Genomic DNA, 20906 nt, shown 5'->3' with positions numbered 1-20906 from the left:
TGCTTATGATTTAAAGTGTTTTGTGATTTTTGTTATTGTTTTTATTGTTATTGCTATTGAAAATGATTTGACTAGGTCTTCGGCTGTTAAACAAAATAGGAAGACACATTATCTGAAACAAAGTGTTTCTAGTGTATCTACAAAGCATTACCTAGAGGTGTACCTTCAGTATGTTAACAGTTATTCTTACATTTAAAACAGAATTACTCCAAAAATTTCTTGACCTTACTTACTGCTTTTAGATTTTATCAGAACAATTACTTTTCACTGTTTCTTTCATTTATGCTGGCAGATTCACCCAGCATAAATCCATTTATGTATTAGAATCCATCAGGAAAATTGATCTCTTTGTTGAAAACACACACAGGAATATACATATCCCTAATCTACTACAGTCTATACTTTAAAAACATACGGGAATGATTTGGGAATCATAAGGAACAATAGGATGCTGAGTTTTATCAAAGAAATTGAACAAACATTGAAAATACCTTTAACCTAACTCTAGCACATCGAAAGCTCCCCAGGAATATTCTTGTCCACTTCTGCCCAGTCTTTGAATGAGTGAAAGTCTCACCCTTCCATAAAGCTTCCCCTACCACACCAGCATCTCTTTCCTGCCTGAATCTCCGTAGCACTTATCATTCGAGCCACATAATTTAGTGCTTAACGACTTACAGTCTTGTACTATTTGTTGTTCTTTCAAGTGGCTTAGTCTTGCCTCTCTAAATAGATTGCCTGGGCCTTAACAGCAGGGACAGTGGTTTATATTAATGTTTCATTCCTTTCGTCTTCTAAACCTTATCCGGCAGCATCTTTAGTAGGTCATTTTCAACCTGTGCAACAAGAGCCAAGGAATTGAAGAGAGTGGTGTGGGATTGGGAAGAAATCTCAGAGTTATTCTGAAACCCAAGAGTCCTTGTAAAACTGTCTGTGTGTGCATGTATGTACATGTGGCTGTATGTACACAAAAACAAATTAGAAAAAGAATTTTAAATTAGATATTATAGACTTTTTAACTTGTAGTGTGTTTGTGATATATTGTCACATGCAAAAAAAAGGAAGTTATAGAATAATACGTAAAGTATAACTTTATTTTGGTGAATTTTTAAAAATTTGGAGTGAGCAAAGACTACAACAAGAAAAAACCCACACGGGACTGAATATCAATTACCTCAGAATGGTGAAACACCACTGTGTTGTGTCGTTTAGTTGGTAAAACTGTACGAATTGCTTTTATAATTTGAAAGACTTCCAAGAAAATGCTTAAAAATGAAAACTTCAAAGGAAATACCAGAGTGAAGTGAACTGATAAATAAAATTACCAGGTTCTCTAAGAGGAAAGAAAATTAAATTTAAATTCAGCCTCTTTGCCTGGATAGATGGAGAAGCACTGGTACAGCAGAAAAGAACAGTAGCTAAGAAGTTCTATCTTCCAGCCGCAGGTCTACCACTTACCAGCACGAGGACCTTAGGCAAGTTCTCTAATGTCTGCATCTTTTTTCTCACTTTTATTGTGATAATTTTACTTGTCATACCGTCTCATAGATTTGCATCATTTGTGACTTTTAATTAACTAATCTAGGTGAAAGCCCCTTGCAAAGGATGATGTGTTATCCCTACCATGCTCTGTCACATCTGATATGGTTTGGTTGTTAGTTTTGAAAACCTGGCAATCTCTCTGGGAACCTGTGGGAATAGCAGCCCACAGCTACTTTATCAGAAGTGGTTGCAACTCCCGGGAGAGCTCCTGCTACCACAGAAGAGGGGCAAGGTTCTAATCCATGGCAGTGATGGGAAGGGAGAGAAACATTGATTGCTAATATTATTTTTCATTGCTGCCTTTGGCAGTGATACTGTTGTATTACCTTTTTTCTAGGTTTGGGCTAATGTTGAGGGAACTCCTGATAACCAGTTTATCAGAGCCCTTTTACATTCAAAGATCAACATCTTAGTCATTTTATACACAACAACGAAAAATCCGTCTGAATCGGCAAAGCAACTTAGCCCTCATTTGGTACATGCTGCCAAACCAGTTGAAAGTTCACGATCCACTAAATGAGGCCCCTGGAAATAGGGAAACAAATCTTTCTGAAATCTGTTGTCATAATATCACCGCTCTGAAACTTATGATCGCTGCTTTTTCTGCTTTCCATCCAAGATAGCCTAAATTCCAACAGGCTTTAGAAAGCTTTCCATAATTTGGCCTTATCAAGTCTTATTCACTAATGCTTCTCAACTTCATGGCTCTTGGGATATCCTAACGAGTTTATTGAGCAACAGTTCATGAGAGGAACCAGAGGTGAGTATTTGTTAGATGCGGGTGTGAAACCACCTCTTTCCAGCTGCAGGAGGGAAAGGGCAGGCTGAGGCTAAGTGCAGGCTGGGAAGGTCGGGGTGCCCCTTCATGGGCCAGAAGTCTCTGACAGTCAGAGGACACCAGGTGACTGAATTCTCCATAGGCACCAAAGATCTTTGGCTGGGTTTTTGGTATCTATTGCTGCGTAACAATTTACCCCAAAACTTAGTGGCTGAAAACAATAATAAACATGTATTGTCCTCAGATGCTATGGTTTAGAATTCAGGAGCTGCTTAGCTAGCTGGGTTGTTCTGGCCCAGGGTCTCATCAGGTTGCAGTTAAGATAGCAGCTACAGTCATCTAAAGATTTGACTGGCTCTGGAAGATCCAACCCCACTCACCACCCACTCACATTTCTGCCCCAGCCAACAGAAGAAATATACACACCCCAAACTGAACAACCTCTGCTGAGATCCTCTAGATTCACATGAACATCTTACTCTGTGTGTGTCCTCTTTCCTTTTCCTTGAATGTTTCACCTCCCATTTCCCCCATTTTATTCACATTTTGAAGAATTGTGTCTTTTAATAGCCTACTTTAAATATGGACTGAAACGTACTGAATTTCTGTTCAAGGTCTATTTTGAAAACATGAATGACTTCAATAGAATCATGAAGATTCCAATTTCTCTTCATGTGTTTTCTTTTACCTATCTCCGAAAATATTCCTTTCTTAGGAAATATTTCTCCCCACTCCCAAGATTGGGATTCCTAGCTTAGTTGTTAGATGCCATAATGAATTTGCATTCCTGTCACTTATTTTGGTTCTTTTTCTCTGCTTCTATATGTTTCCATTTTGTTTCTCAAAAAACAAACTGCTGCTTGTGTGACAGCAGATAAATTAGGATTAAAAAAATGCTTATTCCTCTTCTGATGTAGGGATGTCTATGGAAAAAAAAAAAAACCATAAAGGGCATTTATATAGAAGCTAACAGCTATTTTATAGAGTTAGAACTCCATTTAATAATAGTTAATGTTTATTAGGTGCTTATGTTCTAGGCACTGAGCTAAGTGCTGTGCATGGATTATCATGTTTAATCCTCTGTAAGATACTATCATTATCCTCATTTACAGATGAGGAAACTGAGGTGATAAGTAACCTGGCACATGTCACTCGCCTAGCAGTAGTGAAGCTCTGATTTAAATCCAGGCTGTCCTACTCTCGTGTCTGTACTTTTAATCACTATACTATTTCCCCTCCTTTTGAATGTCTACTATGTAGCAGGCATTATACTAAGTGCCACATAAATATATATATACATATGTATAATCTCCATTGTTTAATCCTAATAACCTCCTATGATATAGATGCCATTACCACAATTTTAAAGATATTGAAAGAGAAATTCGGGAAGTTGAAGCAGCTCAGTATCACATAACTAGCAGCAGATTCTATCCAGGGCTCCAACATCAGAGGGCTACAACTTAGCAGGAAACCGGGGAGAAACTGATTGCTCATGAGCCCAAGTGACTTTAGATTTGCAGAGAGGAAACCTGTGGTCTACTGAGCCCTGGGAAGAAGATCTTCTTACTTCATTACGGCAGCTAACCACATTCGGCCCATCGCCTTCCCTGCTAAAGGCCACAAGAGGTGGCACATTTGTGAAAACAGGTGACAGCATGGCCACCACATCCTAGGTGTGAATGACTTGACAGCTGAGTCATGTGAGTCATGAGCCACTGGGATCACCTGGACCATATTAAACAAAATCATTGGGAACAGGGAATAATTAGAGAGGAAATGTTGGTTTGCCATCCACAGGTTCTTTGACTGGAAGATACTTTAATTTATTTACCTTAATTATTTATCTCATCACTGCTATGGAATACTTTTCAAAGTCTAAACCAAATTCAGCAAATTTGCATTTTACTGAGGGCTTAGATTCTGCAGTGAACCAGTAATTGAAAATCAAGTGTAATCAAAATTTCCCTTGCTCAGCCCTTAAACCATCCAAACCATCCAGTATGGACATAGATCACCTTGGCTTTGGTTGAGCATTGGAGAAAGTGGTGTATTTGCATTCAGGTGCTGCATGGTGTGAAAAATACATATCTCTAAACCTAAGAGTCACACTCAATGCAACAAGATACTCAATACAAAACGCATTTAAACACTGATTCCTACTGAGGGAACAGATGATTCTTTCTCCATCTGATGCTCTTTTCTGGATAAAGGATCATTCATTCTCATTCTCGTTCTTGTTCTCTCTCTCTCTCTCTTCTCCATCTCCATCTCCCTCTTTCTATCTGTTCACAATAGTTGAACATTAGTAACTTGAATGTATATATATGTTATGTTACAACACCACTGGGCTTTCCAAGATTGAAATGTAGCAAAATATATTTTATAAAGACTTTTAATGACTTTCTTGAAATATTTCAGCATTGGTTACCAAAGAGATATGTATAGGAAATGATAAACATTTACTATGATAATTTCTGCAGAGACAACAAAAACCACAGAATCAATACAAATGAACATGCTAAAGGACTTAGTGAATCATTTAAATTTGATTCATCCAACTTCTTTTTTTTTTGAGGACATATGAACTTTGCTAGCTCTTGGAAGAGTGGTAGGGAAGAATATAAAACTGTATTAGATACAACGTAATATTACACAAAAGCATGAGTTTAAAATTTAAAATCTATAGCCATTTCGATCTTACCACCCTAGGCTTATAATTTTGACTTTCTCCATCTCATGACTGGGTTCCATGGTTTATTTGTAAATTGATAGTCCAGATCACATGGGAAGAGAAATTATGTGTGAATCAAAGTGTGTTTCTTCTTTTCTTTTTAAGTATTTATGTCCCTTCTGGCATTCTCCTTTCTAGTTGTAGGCACTGCATTAGCAAGCCTAGATTTGTTTTCCAGTCAAGAACTACATACCAAAACACAAATACTTTGAGAATCTGCATCTTGGAAATTTACTTAATTCTGGAGTTTATAGACAGGCTATATTAGGATTTTATTTGAAGTTGAAGGAGTGACTCAACAAAATTAACAGAAATATATTTTTAAAGCCACACCTGAAATCATGTCCATGTTTTCATAATGATACTGAGATTTTATTGGGTACTTTAACCACTACTGGAATATTTTGACATTTTACTATTTGATATGTATCAAAAGATATGACACACATGAAATGCATTATAAGCCTCACACTTTTCTGGCTCTACAGAGTTTTTTATTTTTAAAGTATCTAGTTATAGTCATTGACATAATAAAATGGAATTTTAGGATTTCCAATATAGGGAAGAGTGATATCTCACTACATCACTGGTCAGAACTTAGCATGTTGATTGTTTTTTGATAATTCTGCAACTGGGACATCATAACTAGCACCCACCATCAGAATGTTGAAATAGGGCAGTAATTCTGGGCCAGGACTGCCTCACCATCCCTCCCCCTTTGTTTAGCACAGGCTTCTTTAGTTAGCAATGAGCACTTTCAATAGATCACAAATTAATCACAGCCATTAGTGCATTTTACAGAGGAGATTGTGTGGTTGCTCCTGCGAAATGTTCTGTTCCGCAGGATGATGAGTTAATTCATCTGGAACAACGTTAGTTCATCAAGGTTTGTGGTTTATATAAAGATCAAATTCCTGTAATTTTGTATGCCATCTGATTTAATGTCCACTTAGTTTAGCAGTTAGACAGCCATTGGCAGGCCCAACACAGGAATCCAATATCAAAAACTGGAGAAAAGGCCAGTTTAATTCTTAAATGTTTAATTCAGGCTTTGGTAGACTAAGATTAAATGACTGCTTTTCTTTCTCCTGGGGAAATATATATCTAGATAATGCCAAATCTTATTAAGGAGAGCCTAAATAATATAAAACATTGTGTGTAAATATGCCCATGGTAAAATCTGTGCTTTAGAAGGGCTTATAATGGAAGAGGATAGGAAGGTGTGGGTTGATTTTGAAAGGAAATTATACACATTTCTTTGGAAGGTTCTCATACCAGATACTCAAGTAAAATGACAACAGTTCACAGGCAAAGGATCAGTTGGAGAGAGTTTACTGATAACCTCCTTTCTTTGTGAGTTTGATAGACCTTCCAAATGCTTTCAAGCTGAATGAAAAATTGAGGCTTGATTTTGTCTCTTTTTATCCATCACTATTTTTTAGTAACATTTTTGGTCAAGAGTGAAAACAGTCAATTAATAGAAAAATATTTAGGGAATACTTCGCAATTTTTACTAGTATCAGCTTTGCTGAAACAGATGCAACATAATAAAAAGCTTTACTTCCAAAATTGTTCCCCTTAGGTGTTCAGTGGAAGGGGAAAGGGGCTTTCATACATGTTTAACTATCTTTATTGATGCTCTATTAAACAAGCCAAAATAGGTTTCTTCACCGAAGGACCTCTTAGACTTCTAGAGTCTTAGAGCATTTACCACATTGATGTTTATTGTGGCACTCCAAGATGGAGCTATCTTTACCTCATTTGACCACGGAACACATTTTCAGAGAATACCTGGTAACAAGTCACTGATGAGAAAATGCTGGTGTAAAGTGCATTTCTTGCCATCAAACAACTTATAGGTAGATCACCAGATGACAGAAATATCCCAAATGACCCTAAATATGATGACTGACAAGTGAATGTTTTTAATAATGAGCACTGTAAGAATTTCAAGGAAAGGAGCCTGGAGGGCTGTGTATGAGCTTGATAAATAGAACTCTGACTTCTCCTCCTTGAGCTTCTGTTTCATCTCCTGAATGCTCTGAGTATCAGAGATAAGGAAAGCAAAGGGCCTGCGTGAACACAGTTAAAGGGCCAAGAGCTTCTACTCATCTCCCTAGTTAACCAGAACTTAAGATTTGTTTAGAGGGAAGAATCAGACCATGGGCCTGGAAAGATAAATTTGACCTCCACTTATAGAGAAGATTGCATTTTGAATTAGGAGCTTTATTTTCTAGCAAGTTAGGAACAATTAGGGTTTTTATTAGTGTGGTTTTTCTTTTTTAGCTTTTGTTTTCAAGTAAAGCAAAACATTGTCATAACTTTGTTACTCAGGAAGACTAATTTTTCGTGTAAAGACGCCACAGAATTCAGGCCTAAAATGACAAGGGCCTGCATCAGGCCAGTGCTAGTGGGAAGGTGAGGGCCCTAAAGAAACAACGTAATAGCCAATGACTGCTCACTGGGGATAAAGAAAAGGGAGGCATCCCAGATATTGCCCAGGGTTGGTATCCAGGTAAAGGGCCAACTCAGATAGTTGGTATAGAAACACAAGTATGGGTGCATTGGGGGAGCAATAAAGTGCTACTCCTGGGAAGCAGCAGTGGTAGAAATTTCTATCTCTAGATCCCCTAAAAGAGAATTACCAGTGCATCAATTGATTCCCATGGGGGAACAGCGGTAAATAGTCCAGTTTCCTTAGATATTAAATATAACAATTCCTGATACAGTTGGCCATAATTAATTGATTCTTGCAGCGCAGTTCAAAGGTAGTTTAGCCTATTCTGAAAAGATGCTATTCAAGATGTGAATATGAATCAAACTTGATTCCATCCTTAAGAATTTTACAGCAACCCTTTAAGGAGGACCACTGACAATTTTAATAATGCATACTGAAGAGCATTACAGATACAACTGTAACGTAAGGTAGAACTGACTATCAACCAGGAGATGATTTGGGATAAAAGGTGAAAAGGTCAAACCTGGTAGTTAGGGAATCAGTGGTCATAGAAAAAGAGGTGGCTTTGAAGGATAGATAAGATTTCATCCAAGATAATGAAGGCAAAATAAATTATAGGCTGAGGAACAATAATGATTAAAATTATAATTATATTAGCAATACCAATAATAATAATAGCTAGTTTTTCATTGACCATATGCTAGGTGTCATGCATGATTCTAAGGAATTTACATACATTACCTCATTTCATTTTCAATAAATACAATGAGTTTATACTGAATTGTTAGGAAACTGGAACCCATTGAAGAATTTTGACCAGGGGAGTGAGTAACAGCTGATGCTTGGGAAGATTAACAGTGTTGAGCATAAACTAGTGGGTGGGTGAGTGGTGGTCAGAATAGGAAGTCATTGCGATAATTCAGACTAGAGGTAACAAGCATCCAAGCTAAGTATCCAAACTACATAGGACTGAAAATCAAGGAAGGACCCAATACGTTTTTTTCAGCAAACCCCTACTGAATACCTATTCTATGTCTGACGTTATGTTAGGATCTGGGCAATAGAGGCAAATGAGAGAAACCCAATTCCTACGCTACTGGCACTTAAAGTCCACCAGAGGACGTTGCAGAGAATACATTTCTGGACCTTGATAACGAATATTGACCGAAAACTAGTCTGGATGTGTGTGTGTGTGTGTGTGTACATGGCCTCCTACCCCAGTTTTTAGGGCTCTTGGATCTCAGTGGTATTTCACCTCTGTCTCAGAATTCTCCTGCTTACTGATTGGCAGAGAACACAGTGGGTGGGACAGAGCAAACTCAGCTGCAAGCCAGGCAAAGATGGACATCTTCAGGGATAGCACAGCTTGAGAGAAAAAAAACATTTTTCTTAAAATTCTTCTCTTCCATAGGTCAGGGTAAGGATGAGGGCAGCTGACACTGGAATGGAAGAAAGAGGATAGAAAAATACTTATACTTTGCTGTTCCCTAAAGTACAAACCAGACTATCTTCCTCATTGTGTGTGTATGTAAGTCTAGTCTAACCCATTACACAAACACAAAAACTCTGAAACTTAGTGTTTTGACCTGTTCCCACGAACTCAGAGCAGTTCACACTCATATTACCCAATTTATTTTCCCAACACTCCTATTAGGCTGATATTGTGAAACTTTCATAGAAAGCAACTCAAAGGTTAAGTGACTTACCCAAAGACAAACAGGTAGGAGAAGAGATGGGAGCAGAGAAAGGTCTTCCAATTCACTTCTTCCACAAGATTACAAGTCTAAAAGCATTCTGAAATGGTGTTCCTAAAGCCTCAGGAAAGAAGCTGACTGTGGATTTATTACATAATGTGCTAAATGCTGTCTTGAAAAATTGACTTAATTTAAATTGATAAAATAATAAAAAAATTAATTCCTAGCAGTTGAGGTTAATTCCTAAAGCCTTAATTTAGGACCTTAATTCTTTGATCTAACGTTAGGAAGAATGAGAGATTTGGCTTTTTGGGACAACTTATAATCAAGATCCAAGTTATCTTTTATAAAATAAAAAAGATTATAGTAATTTTTGTTCAGTGATCTGAAAATGCTTATTGTCTGAACAACCAGGTTGATGTGTTATGTGTTTTTTTATGAATATTTATCTCAGTTTTGTGGATATTTATTTCCTCATCATTTTTTTCTTGAATGTATCTTTTAAGGCATATGCATCATTGTATTAAACATCTATACTTTCGAGGGATAAGAAAGAGAAAAATAATGATATTTTGACCCTTTTTCTCTACCAAATTTTACTACAACATATTTTATTAAAGTTTTTATTTTATCACAGTGTATTCATTTAAACTTGGTATAAATTTTTTGTTGTTGTTGTGCTTTAGCCACAAAATAACCACTCAGCATAATGGCTTAGGACTGAAATACATCAAAATAGCTCAACAAAAAATATTTTAAATATGGCAGCCTTAATTGGAGTTTTGGAAATAAATCTTTGAGTATAATAATTTATTCACTAGGGCTGTTGTCTCAGCAAAGTATTTCATCTTAGTTTCCAAAGAGCTGCTATATTACTAAATATATTTAAAGTCGAAGCAAAAAAAAAAAACAAAAGGATCACGTTTATTCTGGGCAAATATACTATAAAATACTCATCTGTTAAGAGAGTCATCTGCATTTTTTAAAAAAGATCAGATAGGTGATTATGTTTGTGTAGTTAATTAATAAAAAGGGAAGTAGGTAATGATTCACTAGGGAAACTTTTCTAGCACAGTATCTGTTAGGAGGGATCCCATGCTGGAGGGACAATAATGGGGTGCTAATTCTGAACGCACACAGGGCTGTCCTACAAAGACATCGAGATTTGTAGGAAATCAACCCTCCAGCAGTCCTGGCAAGCCAGACTGACCCCAGCAAATGAAAATAATCAAAAGTAATTAGAAGCGTGCTGGACTACTCCTCGGAGAGCCGGGCGGGAGAGTAAACATGCCTGAATCCTCGAGCCACTGGGAAGGCCCATGTCTGAGCTGTTAGGTGCCCTGACCTTGTCCACATAAAGATGTGATTTATGAAGTGCAGGGCACAGCAGCAGGGCTTCTGTCTTCTCCTGGAGAACCAAATTACTGAGGTGGAGATTAACATGCTTTCAGTCGGGCCCATTTCCAGACCAAGGGAAATTTTTTATTTACATTTTTTTTTTACCTTTAATTTCCTCTTTTCTTTCTTTTTTTTTTTTAACAGTTCCCCCACCCCCATAGAGTTAAAAAAAAAAAAAAAAAAAGACAAAGTCCATCAAAAGAGACCAGAAATATCTCTCCTGAGCAATGGTAATAATATATGTTGGTGACCGGACATCCAGAGCGCTTTTTATTTGTAAACTCTTATTGTGCGTGACCGTTTTTTTTGCTGGGTCTACCTACCCAACGTGACAGGATTCGTCTTTAAGTTTAGGGAGCCAAGCTTGTGGAATACTCCCCTGACTAAAACATATAAATTAAAATTAAACAAAATATTACCTTTGATTCCATGGCTTCCCAATCTAGTTTATCTTGCCTAAACGTGATTCTTCATTCCAAGGCTTACCTATTAAGTAAAAAGATTTGAGAGAAGAAATTGTAGGTGGTCAAGAATTTGGAGGGAAGGAAAGAGGAGAGACAAATTGGAGTTTCTGTATTGGGAGAAATATTTATATGCGAATCAGTGGGAAATCTCTTGAGTCCTAAAGACGTACTTATATTTTTTCTTAGCTTTGTATCAGTTAAGTTAGGTAAGATTTTACAAAATCCGATTCTGATGTGGAAAAGGAGGCATTGATTTTCTTTTTAAACACACATCAATATCCATACATGAAGCTAATTTAATTAGCAAGCAGTTATTGTTCAGCCAAATGTCAATTTCTCAGATTATTTCATGCTTCTTGACGTGAGCTGTATGCAACAGGATTTAACAGGATCTCCATGAATGAAACTGAACTTGAGAAATGTAAAAATGCACTTGTATGTTCTTGAAAAACTACAAAAAACAAAACAAACAAACGAACAAAAAAACCCCACCAAAAAACCAAAAAAAAAAAAAACAAAACAAACACAGCGTTAAAACAAAAATGTCAGGCTTGGAGCTCAGTGTATATTTAGCGTCCTCAAGAAACCCAAATCTACAGAATTAAGGGAACTCTATTTAGGCTGAGGTTATAAAGTGCCTTCGTCTATAAACTAAAAACATAATGTCAGGGTGAATGGGAACATACTTTATTAACTTTATGGTATTGAAAACTGCCAGCAAGTTGTCTTGTTTTTAAATATTGTCCTCTGTAGAGTGTTACAGGGTTGTTTGTCCACAGGAAGCCTATTAAAAGTGGACAGTGCAGTCATTTCATCTGGCTTTGGCTGGACTGCTTTTCTTTCCTTTAATGATGTGCTGGAATGTACCATGCCCATAGGGTCTCCATTAGCAGAACTTTTACTTCTGGGACAACCATGAAGTTTAAGGCTTAAAAGAGGCATCAGCTTACAGTCTTGTGGGAATCACTTGAATACTGGAGTACTAACTTCTTACTGCTTTAACTAGTATATTGACTTATTTTAAATAAACAGTTACACAATGAAGGCAAAGCCAGTGGCCTTATTGGAAATCTTTGAGCCTTTTAAAGATTCTGCAATCCACGCAGATGGGGGAGGAAGGAAGGGGCCTGAGGAGGGTTTATGCCCTTTTCAGACCAGGAAGAAAACACATTAACCTCTCCCACCCCAGCCCTGCCATCAGCCAAAGGGGGATCTTTACAGCTCCCAGAAAATCTATCAAGTCACACTCAAACCTCATATTTTCCAATGCCTTTTTCCTGGTAAACAACAATTAACAGAACAGGGCAGAAAAAACGATCATTCCTTCCGGAAAAATGTTTTTAAAGTATGATTCTTTTTAAAAAACATCGCCACCAAATCACTCTATGTTCTGCTTTTAAACTGTACATTTGTTGTTGTATGTTCTCCTATTCCGTTCCCTTAATACTTAGATCATCTGTGCTGATACATGTTTGCAAATTAAAGCTGGTTTGAGATTATAGTAAAACCATTATTTTTAATAGCCCATTTCAAGGGCAGCGCTAAACACTGCAGAACACGCATGTTACTGATTACTGCTGAGCAGACAGCAGCTTTTGCAGACTAATTTGTAACTGGGAACTACTGTAAACAGATTTCACCAGAAATCCCAAGGAATAAAGGGAATTGGTGGTGGTATTTGTCTCCTTGTATTTGTTTATTGTTTTAGAAACCTCCTGATGTTGAGCCAGTTAACCGGGGAGCAAAGCAAGCCCCCATGCAAGAACCTTTTCCTCCAGCCCTTCGGCTCCTCTTCCGTGTCACTTTTGATCAGGGGAGGCAGGTCAGGGTCTTGTCCTAAAGGGTTATTATTGAAATAGCCAGAGGCTCCTTTCTTGAGAATCAAGGCCCTTCTAGCTACTCTGGGATTTCAGGACCCCATTTTTAAACTTCAAGTTGTGTCGTCAGGAAGAAGCGAGGTAATTGCCTTTCCGTGAAGTTATCAAGAGGGGAGGGGCGGGGGTGGGGGAACGAGAGGGAGAGGAGAGAGAGAGAAGAAATACTGAGATCTGATGTTTGCCGAGGTCCTTTAGTCTTTCTCACAAGTTATTCAGTGGAGAACCAGACTGAGGAGGATGATATTAATAAAATAATAATGATAAGGCTAAATAATGCCCTATCTCTCTAGATGAATCTTCCAAGGACTTAGAAAGAAAGTGTTAACTCTTTTGGCTCTATCTGAGGAAGAGAATTTCATGCGTAGCAATAGCCTTAGCTCAGGTCCGTGTCTGCGGGTCTGGACTGCAGGGTGCACCCACCCGGGCTTGAGGCTCCGGAAGGCGCAGGATCGCGCGGGAGGCGGAGGGCACAGCTCGGCTGCCGGCACCCGGCGGGCGGCAACGGGTTCACCTGGGTGGCTGGAGCCGCCAGCGCCGCTACTTAATTCGGGGCGCAACGCCATCTACCGGCCTCCTGACGCACCTGCAAGTGCCCAGACCTTGAAAGTCGCCCCGCCTCCCCCACCCGAACCCAATATAAGGGAAAAAACTCCGAGGCCCTTTCCACGAATCCTAATTTAGCCAGGACCTGCCACTGATTCCATACGAACTTTTGTTTATCCACCGACGTTTCCTCCTTTTCAGAGCAGCTTTGTAAAGGGCAAGGAGGTGGGGGCCAGAGACTAGGGCGGGGGATTGGGGCGTTGAGCTCTCAGACCCCCTGATCAGGCCGCACTGTCTGAAGCAATCGGTTCCCCAGATTACTTGTATTTAACACACAATGCATCATAAAACAAATCCCTCATCCTGACAGGAAGAAAATAGAACAGCTCATAGCTCGAGCCGGTCTAATTTATGGCTAAATTAAAAAAAAAAAAAAAGTGTCGGGGGAGCTCCTACAATGGGCAAGTTGAGGAAGGGCAGGAAATCAATGGCAGCAGCAAGTCCGGAGTTCTTAAAGGTTCTCAAGCGCCGAACTCTATGGGAATATCTGACCGGGTTTTAGGTTATTTACAAAGGATTTTTCCTGTCCTACCTACCATTGCTGTGCGATTTTCCCGCAAACAATGGCCATTATCTGAAATAACAGTTCAATGTCACAGATAACAGGCCACCAAAACGAATTAGTCACCACCTCTTGTCATTTTCTCCCCCCCATCCCTCCCTTTTGTTACTATTTTTGTTTTTAAATCAGCATTTGGGGGAAGTACAGATCTACTAGATTTACACGTCTATTTGCACTTGGAGAAAACAAAAAGGGACTTGTACCGTCTCCATTTGCAGATGAAGTTTAACATAAACGCGCTTTCCATCCCGTCTCTCTCTACCCCTCCCCCTCAAGTGTCCCTTGACTCGCTTACTTTGCTTAACTTTCCATTGTTGAGCTGAGAAGTTGGATATTGTCCATTTGTTTTTATGAATGGAGTTTTGTGATAAAAAAGCGTTTATTTCCATTTAACCGATGGATTTTACTAAAATTTCCAAGCTTGGCTGGAGTAAATCCGTAGACACTTTTATTTTGCCACGCATTCCCTATATTCTTTCTTCCAATGTTGTTTCTGGAATGTGTTGATAAAAGCTGACCATATATATTAGAAAATTATTAATCACCATATAGTACTGATTCCCCCAAAGCAACACTTATGATGCTAAAAGTTAAAAAATAATCTGAGTTATCAATTCCACTTTGGGGCATTCATGATGTTTTAGTTACTGTATCAGAGAATATAGCAAAAACTCACCAGACAATCGTCAACCTCTCTAAGCTCCTAATACGCTATTTGGGCAGGTTATATGCAAATAATGTTTCAGATTTTTAAATTCCTTCTTCTAAGAAAAATATGATTTAAAAAGTAGCATGCTCTTCTGCTGACCTAACTATGATAATGGAGGGAAAAATCAGAGTACGAATTTCAATAAGAATAATAAATACTTAACAGAAAACTGGAAATGTCCTTTTCAACTTTTTAGGCTACTGTTTTCGGAGAATTTCTGAAGTAATTATGGTTAGCGTGAGCCAGCGTCTCTTCACCCTAAACCTCCACCTCACCCCCTCCAGCGCCTCACCCCCAGCCTCGTGCACACACCCTCACACCCCGAAAGCCCTTCTCCACCCCATTACTCCCATCCCCCAACACACACACACACATACACACACACACTTACACTTGTGCTTTCAGGACACCGAAACAGAGGATATTTCCCTGGGGAAAGAAATCCTGCCTGGCGAGATCTCCCCATTGGTTGTTTACCCAGAGAAATCTACATGTTTAAGGGGGATGGTGCATCCGTAATCAGTCTGTCCCTATAGGACTGAGTCTTGGCGACCTTTTTGTGACCTCTCTCGCCAGAGGAGGCTGCTGTCACTTTAAAAATGTACTGAAAGAGGAGCCTGTCTGGCTTCCGATCACTCTGGGCGGCGGGAGATAGCTCCCTTTCTCCCTCGCCCCGGGTTCTTTCTGGATGGCCGAGCAGATCCTCTTTAAAGAGACAGTTCATGAAATAGAAACCCGGCGGCTGAGCTAGGAGTTGCGAAAGGGGACGATCCCGTGAGGGTCTAGGACCGGGGAAGGCGCAGCGGAGGATCAGAAAGGGGGCTAGAGCTCCCCTCGCCTCCCCAGGCCCCCCACCTTTTCAAACTCTCCTCCTCCTGCCTGTATCTCCCCCCCCCACCCCCCCACCCCCACCTCGGAACTGGGAGAGAGAAGTGGAAGAAGTTTTAGTGGGTTTCAGATAACTTTCATTACACATCGGGCTGATAAGAGCAAGAGAAAGTGAGAAAAGAGGGAGGTGATGTGAACCAGAAGGAATAGCTCGGAACTCATTTAGGAAGGGGGAAAAAAGCCAAAACACACCAAACTCGGGTCACCCAGACGAGAGGAGACTTCATTTCTGGTCTTAAAAATACACTGTTGGCGGACAATAAATCTGAAACGCGTGGTCCTGGCGAGCAGATCCTAGAGACGGACAAAGTTATCAGAGACCATTCGGAAATCGAGACGCGAGGCTTTTTTTTTTTTTTTTTTAAAACATCTCGAAATGTGGCTCGGGATCGTATGAAAGGATTTTCGTGCAGGAAACCTGGGGGCTGCTGATTATTTTATTTTGTTTGTTTTAATTCTTCTGTGATTGCCTTTTATTGCTGAGTTGAGGCCATAGAAATCTTAAGGTAAGACAACTCACTTTAAAAAAAGAAGTCCTGGCGATGTGCATAGTTTGTTTCTTGGGACAGTTTCCTGCCTTGGCACCCCTTCTCCGGGGCGCCCCCCGCCCCCCCAGCCTTCTTTTCCTACTTGCCCGCAGTCTCGCGGAGCCCTGTGCTTATCTACGTTGCCGGGACTGGCGATTTCCTTGTTCCTCCTGTGCAACGGTGCGGTCTGGACGCGTCTCCGGGGTGGGTCGTCCGGCCTTCGGTGGGTCTCTCTGCCGGCTGTCGGCCTCCTTTCCTCGCGCTCTTCTCCTCCTTCCCCTCCCTCCGTGTGTCTGTCCGTCGGTATCAGGGACTCAGAAGGTGGGGCTGCCAAAATCTGAATTCCTGGCACCGGCCACGCGACTTTGGAGCCGCTTTCGGCCGAGTTCCACCTTGCCAAGTAACAGCTTTGCTGTCCAACATCGTGTGCTGCTTCGCGAGAAAGTCACATTCGGACCCTTTGGCTAGATTGTGGGGATTTTTTTTTTTCCTTTCGCTGTTGGATTTTTGAAAGGGCCTTTCTCTAAAGTCCACCTAAAGGGAATTTTTTTTTTAAGCTATCTTTGGAACTTGACAGCTTTTAAAAACACAGGAGTGTGTTCGATGAAATGACGGAAGATGTGTTGTTACTTTATTTTATTCGAGATTTCCGAGACGATTAAGACATTTGGGAGACAAATGCAGTTGTATTAACAAATCAGAAGCGAATAATTCACCCGGTGGGGGGAAGGTTTCTGGAGAAAGTTAAGCTTTTGTCTTGGGGCAAGAATACGGAGAGTAAGAAAGTTAATACGTTGGTGAAATATTTGAATAATCATATTACATGTATGTAAAAAGACATTCTTTGGAAATGAACCTGTTTTTAAATTAATTTCACTGTTGACAGTGGCAATGGCAATAATGTTAACACGGAGTAAAATTACACCTAGAATTTTTATGTGCAGTATATGCAGTACTTACCCTGCCCTTGCAAAAAGTGAATGCTAGAAAGCTAAGGGGATAAATGATTTTTGACTTTTTGAAATTAACAAGTTTCCCACGTCTTTCTGCAAATATGAAATGGAATTGGTGTTGCATTTCACTGCCTTCACCCTGTTTCCTTCATTAAATATTTCTCTAGTGTGTCAGTAGAACTACCTTTTTTGGGGGGGAGGGGGGCTAGTCAAGAAAACAAACAACAAATATTAACCAGAAATCAAATAAACCAAAAAACAAAGCAAAAATCCCAACCTTTTACTGTTTTAAAGTGTGTATTGCTGTTATTGTTTATGCACCTTCCAGACATGTGAGGAGGGGGGAAATCTCAAGTTGCCATCTAAGCTGCTCAGCATTGAAAGTTGAAGAAAACAACTTAAAGTTTGTAATTTTATAAATGAGGAATTGTTAAAATCTGTTCTTCTCACTAGAGAGGGTATTTAATATAGACTTTCTGTTGTTGGTGGTGCGAAGAGGCCTCCTTGAAAAAGACTTGATTTGTGTGTGTGTGTGTGTGTGTGTGTGTGTGTGTGTGTGGCAATTATTATTCCTATCTTATGTTTCAATTTTTCTTTTAAAAATTGTGGGACTACTTATTGCCCTTTAATTGCCTGATGGCCAAAGGCTTATTCATAATGCCTCTTGACTAGAGCCCTCTGAGTACTGGGCTTCTTCTTGAAGTCTGTGGTGAGTTAATGACTTGAATCTGCAACTGGGTGATTACCTGAATTCTGTGCAAAATTGCTTTGGTCTATGCACCCGAGTGTTTAGTTTTAACTTTTATAGGTATAGATACAGCAGAGTTCTGGGGGGGCAGGGAGGAGGTTATTTAATTCATCAATTAATGTTCTAGACTAGATTGTTTAGTCTTTGATAGGAAACTTCCTCAAGTTTGCGCTAACTGATTGACATTAACATTACCAGACTTTCTAGTTATTTACCATCAGGTCAACAACTCTGCAGCTTTTAATATTGATGTTTAAAACATTAGTGCTACTATTGAATCCGAATAGCCTCGTTTAAGTAGACAAGACCTTAAAAATGAACACTTCCCATCTTAATTTTTGTTTAATAGGTATCTTGAGTAGTGATTAATATTTAGCATAGGCCAAACATAAAATCTCATGAAAAATAACAACACAACACAATAACATACACAACCATATATAATGATGGCAATTTATGTCAATATTCTTACATATTTTTTACTTGTTCTCAAGCCAGTTTTGGTATTTTACTTACGAAACATAAAGTTTGAAATATGCATTGGCATGTGTTACCTAAAACTTTAGGTTGACATATTTTGCACAACTGTTTACCAATTATTTATTTTCATTTGTTTTTCTTTAGTTTGGTCGGAAGCATCAGTGAGACAAATCTTATTATCTTCTTCAATTACGGGTGTGATTTGTTTCATGGTAGTGCAATGCAAACTGAAAAGGAATTTGACAATATTTAGATTAAAGTTTTTAAATTGCATTAATTTAAAGTGCAAAATATGTGAAAGTATACACTTACAAGGGAAGATTATCTGAACCTAAAATATTGACTTGTATCGTTTAGAAATATTATGTTAATATATGCTGTTCAATATTATTTTTCGTAAAAATCACATTGGATAAAATTAAGGCAATAGCACTCATTCATTCATAACAAGGAATCGAGCATTCTTAAAACCAATTAATCAGTTTTTGTAATAATTTACAATTGCTTTGTTCCTTTAAAGGCAGTACATTGGCACTTCTAAGATAACTTATTATTATTCCTTCTTTATTAATATGCATGCTGTCTGACTTTTTTTCTCTTAAGGATTCAAAGGAGGAAACATACATTTGAATAAAATATTTTCAAGCAATTAACCATTCTAATGAATGAACTGATAATGGAAATTGATTGTTCTCGTCTTCTTCCTTCTAGATCTTAGATGAGTTTTGCAATGTGAAGTTCTGCATAGATGCTAGTCAACCAGATGTAGGAAGCTGGCTCAAGTACATCAGGTTCGCTGGCTGTTATGATCAGCACAACCTCGTTGCATGCCAGATAAATGATCAGGTATGTTGTAAAGATTTTCTTGTCTTTCTTGGAGAGCACTAAAAGTATCAGTGAAGCCTGAAGAATAAAAATAACAGTGAGCTTCAGTAGACCCTTGTGGCCTGTTTGTCGATATGGTGAAAGGTAATGCCCAAATATAAGATGCAGAATAAAGTCATTTTCAGTACTTCTTTTTTGGGTAGTTTTTTGCTAGTAAATTTTGTGCTAGTAAACTTCATAAATGCTCTAGTTTTCTGGGAATGACTGAATGATTTAAAAACTGAATACTACTTATTAGTAGCTATTCTTTACCTTTTTTTTCCTTTGCCATCATAATAAGGAGACATTCATAGAAAGTACTGAACTAATCAAGAACATTGAATTTATGCAGAAATTGGAAGTGATACACTTGAAATATTATATAGATTTTATTTTAAATAATAGGTAGAGATATATGTATGATCTACGTGTGAACTTGTCTGATTATGCATTTGATTTGCCTAATTATAAATGAGAAACACTTTTAGATTAATCAAATAACATTTTTTGTTGTTGTTTATGTGAAATGTTTAAAAGTATCACTGCTGAAAATTGCTTTATGGAGGCTCATGCAGTGAGGTTAACTTTAATAACAATAACTATGAAACAAGATCATGAAAATATCAAGAAACATATTTTGCACTCAATAAAGTGAGGTTATGAATCTTGTAACTTAGTATGACAATACGTAAAGCAACAAGAACTTCAACCTGCTAATTTTTGTTTTATAAACATCGTTGAGTTAGAATATAGTTATATTATCATCGTTTATTTCTTTTAAACCGATGGTTATGTAAATCAAATATGTTTCAAAGACCATATTAAAATGGTTGCTTGGCAAATCTACTATGAAAATCACCACCAAGAAAAAGAAAAGTTTAAATTAGATGTTTCCATTTGAAAGCTGGTAAGTAATGCTAGCGTCATATGGTCTAAGACTCTGTTTCAATCATTGTTATGAGATTATTCTTTGGCATTTTACCAGCTACTAGATAATTTTTACTGACTAAACTGTGTAAGAGGTAGTGAATTATAAAATTAGGTTTAAATGGGAATCATTTTAAAATCTTCAACATATATCAAAAATAATAAACCAATCAATTGGTTTCTTCCCTTTGCTGTAAGAAAACAAGAGACATTATTGACAAAGGAAAACATTATTAAATTAGCTATTGATCGTAAGCAGAAAATATCCCAAGTCCGTCATATGAGTTACTGTCACCATCAACAACAAACATTTCTGAGCACTGACTATATGTAGGTGTGGGAATTACATAGGTGTTGTAAATGAGTGAATTGTGCGTGTGATGCCTCCTAAAAAAGGAACTGGAAGACCTCAAAAGGCAGCTGTAAGATGAAATAATGTAATTATATCATAATAATTATTTGCTATCCATATTTACTGACAACAGGAGCTATTTCCTTAGACAGATAAAACTGTTGTAGGATCAGTGAAAAGATGGTTGACGAATGAGACTTGTGGCCAATACATTTTTTCATTTAATAGTTATGGGTCTAATATTTTTTAATAAATATACTCTTGTCCTTGGGAATTGTGATCTCATTTAAAAAGGAAACTATTTTGCTGTTCTTAAGTATGAATTAGATCGCTTATTAGAGTAGGCAT

The 20906-nt window shown here is 38.2% G+C and overlaps 1 protein-coding gene across 12 annotated transcripts in view; it reads left to right on the top strand.

Annotated features, from left to right (window-relative positions):
* MECOM (MDS1 and EVI1 complex locus) overlaps positions 1-20906 on the top strand; it is a 562576-nt gene that overhangs the window by 483603 nt on the left and 58067 nt on the right. For 10 of the 12 annotated variants that reach the window (XM_082458386.1, XM_082458384.1, XM_082458385.1 and 7 more), the window contains one exon: positions 19127-19261. In XM_082458386.1, the coding sequence (XP_082314512.1) occupies positions 19127-19261 (135 nt within the window). Of the gene's footprint in view, positions 1-16077; positions 16214-16324; positions 16458-19126; positions 19262-20906 lie in introns of those variants that run through there. The other 2 variants (XM_082458388.1, XM_082458391.1) reach the window with 2 other exon arrangements.

The sequence above is a fragment of the Balaenoptera physalus genome (assembly GCF_965194825.1).
Source record: "Balaenoptera physalus genome assembly, chromosome: 4".
Classification (NCBI taxonomy): Eukaryota; Metazoa; Chordata; class Mammalia; order Artiodactyla; family Balaenopteridae; genus Balaenoptera; species Balaenoptera physalus.
Note: the sequence above shows the minus strand (reverse complement) of the source record. Positions and strands in the feature narration are given on the sequence as shown.